Source organism: Glycine soja, chromosome 6, assembly GCF_004193775.1.
Source record: "Glycine soja cultivar W05 chromosome 6, ASM419377v2, whole genome shotgun sequence".
NCBI classification, from domain to species: Eukaryota; Viridiplantae; Streptophyta; class Magnoliopsida; order Fabales; family Fabaceae; genus Glycine; species Glycine soja.
The window spans coordinates 33,644,538-33,654,183 of NC_041007.1; the positions used below are offsets into that span (position 1 = coordinate 33,644,538).

A 9,646-nucleotide genomic window follows, 5' to 3' on the forward strand; every position below is an offset into this window, starting at 1 on the left:
ACGACGATTTTCTTAAAAAGGTTGTGGAAGTGTCATTTCTATGGCAGTTATACCCTGACCTGCCGTTGTACGCATAATTCAAAGACGGTTTTTGTAAAACCGTCTTCATTTAGAAACATCATAATTACAAAAATGTCACGACCTGAATATACTATGATGGATTTGTTGGACCGACGTTGAAAGTGCGTTGTAAAAAGTTTTTCTATAAGTGACAAAAGATGTCAACCATTATGAAAATTCAGGAGAGAGACCAAATTTTGAAACATGTTACCATTGATGAAGAAGGGTGTTGTTGTGTTCTGTGCATCCAATTAGGGAAGGGCTTAATAGGGTTGGACTCAAAAGGTTTAAGATTGAAAGAGGACACATGTGTTATCTTCAGGGAGAATGGGTTTGGTCTTTCAAACCCTATCATTTGCACCAATACCAAAAGATTGAGGCTCAAATATGCCATCTATTTCAAATTGTATTAGTTTATACTTATGACAAATTCCAATGAAAAAATCTAATCAGAAAAACTAAATCATCAAAAATTACTATATAACTATTAAAAGAAAGGATCATATATATATATATATATATATATATATATATATATATATATATATATAAACAATTGAATGGACAAAATTATTGAGATATATGGACAAAATTGATGTAAAACACTACCTTAAAAAAATTCAATGGTTGAAGAAGTTAAATGAATCATATTCGTTTGAATATTGTAAATATCTAGTCTTTTAGAAACATAGGTTTCGTTTGAATAGGGTTCTAACGAGGAATGAGGCACAATTGTTGATGAAGTTCTTGATCAGACACTTACCTACACAATTCAAGCCAAGCCTTTTCTGGTTCCACAAGAAGAGAATGAGCTAAAAGATGTCAATCATTATGAAAATTCAAGAGAGATCAAACTTTAAAATATCTTACCCTTGATGAAGAAGGATGTCATTATTGCTACAGTTGTTGTGTTTTCTGCACCCAATACAGGAAGGGCATGATATTATTGGACGCACAAGGCAATGTTAATGTAAAAGTCAATCAAGGATTCATCCCCCAAGTTTTTCACAAATTCAAAACCATGGGGAGCCCGCAACTGGTGCCTACTTACATGCCCCAAAACCAGAGCCCAATGCTAGCCAACATCAGATTCACATCTGTTTGCCATTGAAACAGTGATTGAAGGAAGTGAATTTGGCAAAGAAGGTTGATTGGAGTCATGAAATTTTAGAGATTGAAGATGCTTATCATAAAGGATATCGGAATTGGATTATGATGCAATTGTAGCTATTATAGAGGCCTTCTCCTTTTGTTCTTGTTCAAGTATAAGTTTTTCAAGTCATGTCACTCCAAGTCCTCTTTGTGGCACCAATTTTGGATATGGCATTTTGCATGGTCTTCCAATAGGTCTTCTGCCACCACCACTAAAAATTCTTTTACATTTTAGAGTTTAATCTTCTTGATTCATCACTCTTCCTTGTAACACGCATACACACCTTACACGAAAAATGTGTTATAAGTTACTACAAGGCAAATAAAGAATAGAACAAGGTGTCAATGTCACTTATTATATATACTATTTTGTAATTGAATAATAATTAAAAGACAAATTTACTCTATCAGTACATATATTGTTTATTAAAACACTTTACACTTTAGGTTCTTTATTATATGTATATTCTGAACACCAGGTATATTATATATAGTTGGTAGAACAAATAGAAGGATCATATATGGCGCAGAGAATTAACAAAGGTGATGAATAATGATGACATTGGTGAGTAACATTATAGTTTCTTAGCTGTTGACAATTGAGTTTAATCTTCATGGTTAATTACTAGCCACTTTAGGAAAAATAATATATGAACGACATGAAAGGGAAGGGGCGGTAAGATGATGCAGAGAAATTAATTAAAGCAATTATTATGTTCCCATATGCATTCAATGGTCTTTCTTTCAAACGTTAAATGCATCATCCATGCAAACAATATTTTTAATATATATATATATATATATATATATATATATATATATATATACTTCTTAATTGATTGTCCCCACTATATTTCTAAAGTGAAGTTTTTATAATACTTTTTATTTAAATTTATTTATCGGTTTAACTCCATATTTAAATAATTATTCATAAAGCAATGAATGTTGACTAAGGGACAACCAACCTTATTCTCCTTAATAAATTAAGTTTTGAATTTGAATTTTATAACTATAAATCTATAATAATAAATTTGAGAATTCATTCCCAGGTAACACATAGTGATTCAACAGACACTCTTAAGGCTCAAAGTATACATGTCATCTACAAAGAGGTTTAGATGACATATGTCATGATATGTTGCTTCATCAATAGTTTGTTTGAATTTGAATCATAATTATTGCAAAAAAAAAAAAATCAGCTTAATTTTATAAAATCAATGTCTATTCAATAATTGAATTATCATTTACTACTATCATCTTTTTTATGAAATTTATTGCTAATTATCATTTGACCAAATTTGTGCAAATCAACATAGTATTTTTATATATAAGGCCAAATTACAATTTTGTTCCCCCTAGTTTCTCAAATCCATGTTTTTTGTCCCCCGTAGATTTTAATTGTAGCATTTAATATCTCCAGTCTTATAAATTGGTGATTTTGGTCCTCCTAATAAATTATTGACAAATAATTCTGATTAATTGAGTTATTAAGTTATTTATAAATTAATCAAAACTATTAATTATTAATTTTAGGACACCTAGACTAGTTTTTGAATTAGGGATAATTTTGTAATTTCACATGCCTGAAGTGAATATTTGATGTGTGTGTTGGGAAATAAATTTAATTGAATTGGGAGAAGCCCAATTCAATTAAATTTTAGAGGGGAATGTGAACATTTTCTTGCTACACTCCATTGCCACATCATATAGCCACACTTTGTGCATGTCTTTCATGTTTTACGTGCCTCATGACACCTAAGCACACTTAGTGGAGAAATCTTGCACTTGATCTTGGATTAGTGGACTGAACCATTGCTAAAATTCACTGATCATAATTAGTGAAATTTTGACTCCACAAATTCAAGTGAAATTTGAATAGAAATTCAAATTTCCCTCTAATTTTGTGTGACACTTATGCTATAAATAGAGGCTATGTGTGTGGATTTTATCAACTTTGATCATTTGAGAATTACACTTCAAAGTTCAGACTTCATTTGAGGCACAAAATTTCGTGCTCCTTCTTTCATTCTCCCTCCACTCATCTTCTCCTACTTTCAAGCTCTTATCCATGGTTTCCTATGGTGGTAAGCTTGTTCTTGACTTATCTTCTCCTTGAAGTGGCATCTCCAATCATCTTTCTTCCTTCTCCATTCCGCTTTCATTGATCTTCAAGAAGCAAAAGACTCCATTGATGATGAAGATCTAAGACCTACAAGCTCCACATGGAGCTACATCACTATGAGCCTATTCATCACCTCTACGCGTCTCTTCTCTTCTCTCGTTGTGATTGCTGACTCTGAAAGTGTTGCATCCAAGTCTTGATGAATGAGCAATGCATTCATCTTCACCTCCCATAGACTGAAATTATCTATTTCACCAACGAATTTTTTGATCTCCATTCTTGCAAGAGCCATGGTTTTCTCCTTTCTTTCCCTTAGCATCTCAACTCATTGTTGATATCCCTTGTTATGAATGAAGAAGATGATTTTTGTTGTGAAAACAAAAATTGGGAACAAAAATGGAGCTCTGTATATTGTTTTTTTATTAACAAAAAAAAAAAGCGAAACTTATATACGTGTGATAACATGCCCGTTATTATTAACAGCATAATAAAAAAATTAACTATATAAGGCTTCCAGCTTACTCCCCCAACTAACCAACATTAGACCACATACAACATATATACATATGTTAGAGAATTAAATTTTGAAACAATAATAAAAATAAGGTGAATTTTATATTTCTAACTAATGTTTTGTATTTTTTAAATAAAAAACGATAGATTAACAAACAAAATAATACTCTTTTGAACTTATTCTTATAAATAATTATACCGCCAATGTAATTAAGAAAGGTAAATATTAGTTTTTAAAAACTACAAGTACATAGAAATTAAACTGTAAAAATATTTTGAATTATTTAAATAAAGTTTTACTTTTTCGTGAAAAAATAATTGTGAATAAGAAAAATTATATCCGTATGTTTGAATGGGAAATTTTGAAAGAGAAATTAAATTTTCAAATTATTTTAAAATACCATATATTACAATATCTTCTTTGGATATTAAACTCAATCAATTTTTAAGATGCTAGAATTATTGTAGAAGATTTTTTGATGCAAAATGTTTTTTCAATAACAATTAAAATTAAAGAATTTCAAATAACACAAAATAAATTTGTATATAAAATTATGTTATGTTTAGAATTGACATTAGCATAATGTATAAAAATATATATATGTCTGTTTAATTTAGCAAGAGTCAAATAAAAGATATCAAAGAAATTTGTTCTATTCCATTATATTTGTGCATTAAACACAAATTAGTTTTTCATTGCAATTACCCATTCATCCCGTCAAGCATTAACCAAAGGAAATGTAAACCAAGGAAATAGAAAATAACCAAAGCTCCGCCAAAATTAGGGCTAACATAAACAAAGTCATTAAACAAAGAAATTAAATAAAACATAACCATACAAGATTACAGTTGCCTAAAAGTGACACCACAAGAAATGGGAAGAAGATGTTCACAGCTTCAAACTGAGATCAAGATCAACACTTTCTCCCACCACATTACAGTTCTGAAACCTATCAGATTGTTGTCCAATTTGTGCCATCTTTGCTGATGAAGGGATGCCATTGTACCCAAGTTTTTGTTGATTTGGTTGATTGTACCTTGATGGTGGAGGGACTTGGTCTTTCATTTTTTCCTTTAGTTAAAAAAGTGGAAGTTAAGAATAAACACTGAAATCAGAAAAATGGGGATAATGGCCAATGTGAAATTTTCCTAAAGTGACTAAATAGAGATTCAAAATCAGGGTATACCTGGTGGTGAAATGGTACGAAACCTGAAGGAGACTTTAACTTGGAACATGAGCATCGAGTAGGAGGATCCACTGTGTGAAAATCTCCACCAATATTCTTCTTTCCTTTTTTATTTTTCTTTGAGATCAGCTCTGAGTTGGACGCTGAAAGAGAAGGAATTTCCCTGCAGATGAACATGCAAAATTGTAAACAATTATCAAAACTCTAACGATCAAAGTTGAACCAACCTTATCGTTGAATTGCCAAAATCCAAGTTGAATCTTCTTCCACTGCTGCATGAAATGGATTCACTTGCTTTCATAGGATCAAGGAAAGTGAGAGGTTTAAAATTGGAAGAGGACACAGGAGGATTAGGGAAACTGAGAGGTTTAAATTTGGAAGAGGACACAGGTGGAATATCAAGGGAGAAGGCATTTGGTCGTTTAGTCCATATCATCTGCACCAAGATCAAAAGATTAAGACTCTATTATGCCATATGTTCTAAATTGTATCAGCTTGTAGTTATTATAAATTCCAAGGAAAAAATCTAATCATAAATACTCAATTTTTTAAATATTTTATATAACCATTAAAAGAGAGGATACATATGAAAAATTTAATGAACAAATTTATTGACATATATGAACAAAATTGATGTAAAAATAAACTACCTTCAAAAAATTGAATGATTAAAGTAGTTAAATTAATCATTTGAAAGTAGAAATTGTATATACCTTCTCCTCCTTCCTCTTAGAAACATAGGTTCCACTATAGATTGGGTTTGAAGGTGGCTCTAACAAAGAATAGGGTACAATTGTTGATGAAGTCCTTGAGTTTACACCTAGCTGCACAATCCAGCAAAACCTTTCTTATTTCAATGGAAGGGAATGTTATATATAAAAGATGCCAACCAGTATGAAAATTCAGGAGAGAGATCAAATTTTAAATCATGTTACCATTGATGAAGAAGGATGTTGTTGTGTTCTGTGCATCCAATTATGGAAGGGCCTAATAGGGTTCGACTCAAAAGGCTTTAAATTGGATGAGGACAGAGGTGTTTTCTTCACGGAGAATGGGTTTGGTCTTTTAATCCCTATTATCTGCACCAATGTCAAAAGATTAAGGCTCAAATATGCCATCTGTTTTAAATGGTATTAGTCCTTAGTTATAACAAATTCCAATGCAAAAATCTAATCAGAAAAACTAAATTATAAAAAATTACTATATAACTATTAAAAGAGAGGATATATATGAACAATTGAATGAACAAAATTATTGAGATATATGGACAAAATTGATGTAAAACACTACCTTAAAAAATTGAATTGTTGAAGTAATTAAATTAATCATTTGAGAGTAGAAATTGTAAATACCTTATCTAGCCTCTTAGAAACATAGGTTTGGTTGTTTGAATAGGGCTCTACTGAGGAATGAGGCACAATTGTTGATGAAGTCCTTGAGGAGACACCCACCTACACAATTTAAGCCAATCCTTTTCTTATTTCAAAGGAAGAGAATGAGCTAAAAGATGTCAATCATTATGAAAATTTAAGAGAGAGATCAAACTTTAAAACATCTTACCGTTGATGAGAAAGGATGTTGTTGGTGTTGTTGTGTTTGCTGCACCCAATTCGGGAAGGGCATGATAGTATTGGACTCACAAGGCAAAGTTGATGCAAAAGTCAATCGAGGATTCATCCCAATGTTCTTCTTCCCAAATTCCAAATCATGGGGATCCCGCAACTGGGGCCCAGTTGCATGCCCCAAAACTAGAGCGCCATGCCAGCCAGCATTATATCCACGACTGTTTGCAATTGAAACAGAGCTTGAAGGATGCTTATCATAAGGGATATCAGAATTGGATGATGATGCAATTGCAGCTATTACAGCTGTCTTCTCCTTTTGTTCTTGTTCAAGTCTAAGTTTTTCAAGTTGTGCCACTCCAAGTCCTCTTTGTGGCACCAATTTTGGATATGGCATTTTGCATGGTCTTCCAATAGGTCTTCTACTATAATCACTACCAATTCTTTTACATTTTAGGGTTTCATCTTCTTGATCCATTGGTGATTTTCTCCTTGTAACACATACATGCACACCCTACAAGACAAATGTGTTATAAGTTACTACAAGGCAAATAAAGAATAGAACAAGATGTCAATGCCACTTATTATCTATACTATTTTGTAATTGAATAATAATTAAAAAACTAATTTACTCTATTTGTGCATATATTTTTTATTAAAACACTTTACAATTTAGGTTCTTTATTATCAAATATCTTTTGAACACCAGGTATATTATATATAGTTGGCAGAACAAATAGAAGGATCATATATGGCGGAGAGAATTAATGAAGGTGATAAGTAATGATGACATTGATGTGCAACATTACAGTTTCTCTACTGCTGACAATTAAGTTTAGTCTCTATGGCTAAGGTAATATATGAACGACATGACGTGAATGGGAAGGGACAGGATGATGACGCAGAGAAATTAATTAAAGCAATTACTATGTTTCCATATGCATTCAATGGTCTTTCTATCAGCCTTAAATGCATCATGTATGCATATGAATTTCATTAATGTTGTTATATATATATATATATATATATATATATATATATATATATATATATATATATATATATATATATATATATCTTAATTGATTGTCTTCACTATATTTTTTAAAGTGACGTTTTTATTATACTTTGTATTTAAATTTATTTATTTATGGTTTCAACTCTCTATATTTAAATAATTATTCATGAAGCAATGAATGTTGATTAAGTGTCAATCAACTTGGTTCTCCTTAATAAATCAAGTGTCAAATTGGAGTTTTGTAACTGAAAATCTATAATAATAAATTTGAAAATTCATTCTCATGTTTGTAACACATAGTTATCCAAGAGACACTCTTCAGGCTCAAAGTACACTGTCATTTACAAAGAGATTTAGATGACACATGTCATGAACTCATGATATGTTGCTTTGTCAATATTTTGTTCGAATTCGAATCATAATTATTGCAAACATTCAGCTTAATTTTATAAAATCAATGCCTATTCAATAATTGAATTATCATTTACTACTATTATCCTTTTATGCAATTTATTGCTAATTATCATTTAATCAAATTTATACAAATTGACATAATATTCTTATATATAAGGTTAAACTATAATTTTGGTCTCCCTAGTTTCTCAAATCCATGATTTAGGTTCCCCTATATTTTAATTGTAACATTCAATCTCCCTAGTCTTATAAAATTGTGATTTTGGTCCTCCTAATAGATTATTAACAAATAACTCTAATTAAATGAGTTATTAATTTAATTATTAATTATTAAAAAATGACTAAATATTATTACTCCTAATTTTTCATAATATTGTGCTCCTTTTCATCGACTCAAACACTTCTTCTACCTCACTATCAAACATGATTCCGTCAACAGTAACACCACATTAGGATTAATAGTCTTTTATTAAATTTTTTATGATTACTAATTTTTATTTAATTTAATCACTCTAATAATTACAAGTATTCATTAATTATTCTTCAAGGGGACCAAAATCGTAAATCTATGAAATTAGGGGGACAAAATGCTATAATTAAAAATCAAGGGGACCAAAATCATGCATTTGATACCAAAATTGAAATTTAGGCTATATATAATTAAGTTTGTATAATGTGTCCAAATGCACCAAAAATTTTGTTCTAATATAAAAAATAAAATTCTTATACTATTTTTTATATTAAAATAGACCAGAATTAATAAAAAAAAAATTAGATGTTTTACCCTACCATTCTTAGTATACAAATAGTACTAGAATTGTTTTCATACGAATAGTTTCTGATGCATACTTTATGTATATGACAACATATTTGAGAATACATTCCAAGGATAGTAACACACATGATGATTCAAGAGACATTTTTAAGGTTCAGATTACATGTGTCATTCATAGAGTGATCAAAATTAGACGTTTCATGATATGTTGCTTCGTTAATATTTGGTTCGGATATGGATCATAATTAATTGTTACAAATAATTAATCAGCTTGATTACGAAAAATTGATGCATATTCGATAGTTAAATTATCATTTATTGTTAATTATACTTTTTTACACAATTTATTGCTAATTATTATTTTAAAAATTGTGTAAATTAATTTATTATTTTTATATAATTAGGTTTGTATAAGGAATCACAAATGTACCAAAAAATTTATTTTAATATAAAAAGTAAATTCTTATAATATTTTTTTATATTAAATATAGACTAGTGGGGCCTTACAATAATAAGCAACGTTACTTAAAGTTAAACAATTCATGTAAGCATTTCTCATTGGGGATGCTCTAAGAGGTTCGAAATCAACATGACACTTCAAGAGAAGCTTTTAAGCTTTGGTGTACACACATCACATGGAGAGAGGTTTGGATAACATCCACTAATATGTGGTTCTAAGTCATAATTTTATTTATTTTGATGATTATATTTTTGGAACTATATAGCTTCCCTAAGGTCTGGGAACCAAAGACCATAGTTATTCAAGAAGCAAGAGATAAAAAAAAAAATCTTGCATGGGATGAGCTACTGAGCATCTTGAGAGTCTATGAAGTTCACCATCAA

At 30.1% G+C, this 9,646-nt stretch overlaps 1 protein-coding gene across 1 annotated transcript; it reads right to left on the reverse strand.

Annotated features, from left to right (window-relative positions):
- Positions 1-4,476: 4,476 nt before the first annotated feature.
- LOC114414143 lies at positions 4,477-7,104 on the reverse strand. Its single transcript, XM_028378482.1, has 7 exons — positions 6,595-7,104; positions 6,387-6,485; positions 5,970-6,113; positions 5,748-5,858; positions 5,262-5,470; positions 5,035-5,197; positions 4,477-4,919 (listed from the first exon to the last, which is right to left on the reverse strand). Exons 1-7 carry the CDS (start codon positions 7,072-7,074, stop codon positions 4,737-4,739), a joined length of 1,389 nt encoding a protein of 462 aa, XP_028234283.1. The 5' UTR covers positions 7,075-7,104; the 3' UTR covers positions 4,477-4,736.
- Between the last annotated feature and the right edge of the window lie 2,542 nt (positions 7,105-9,646).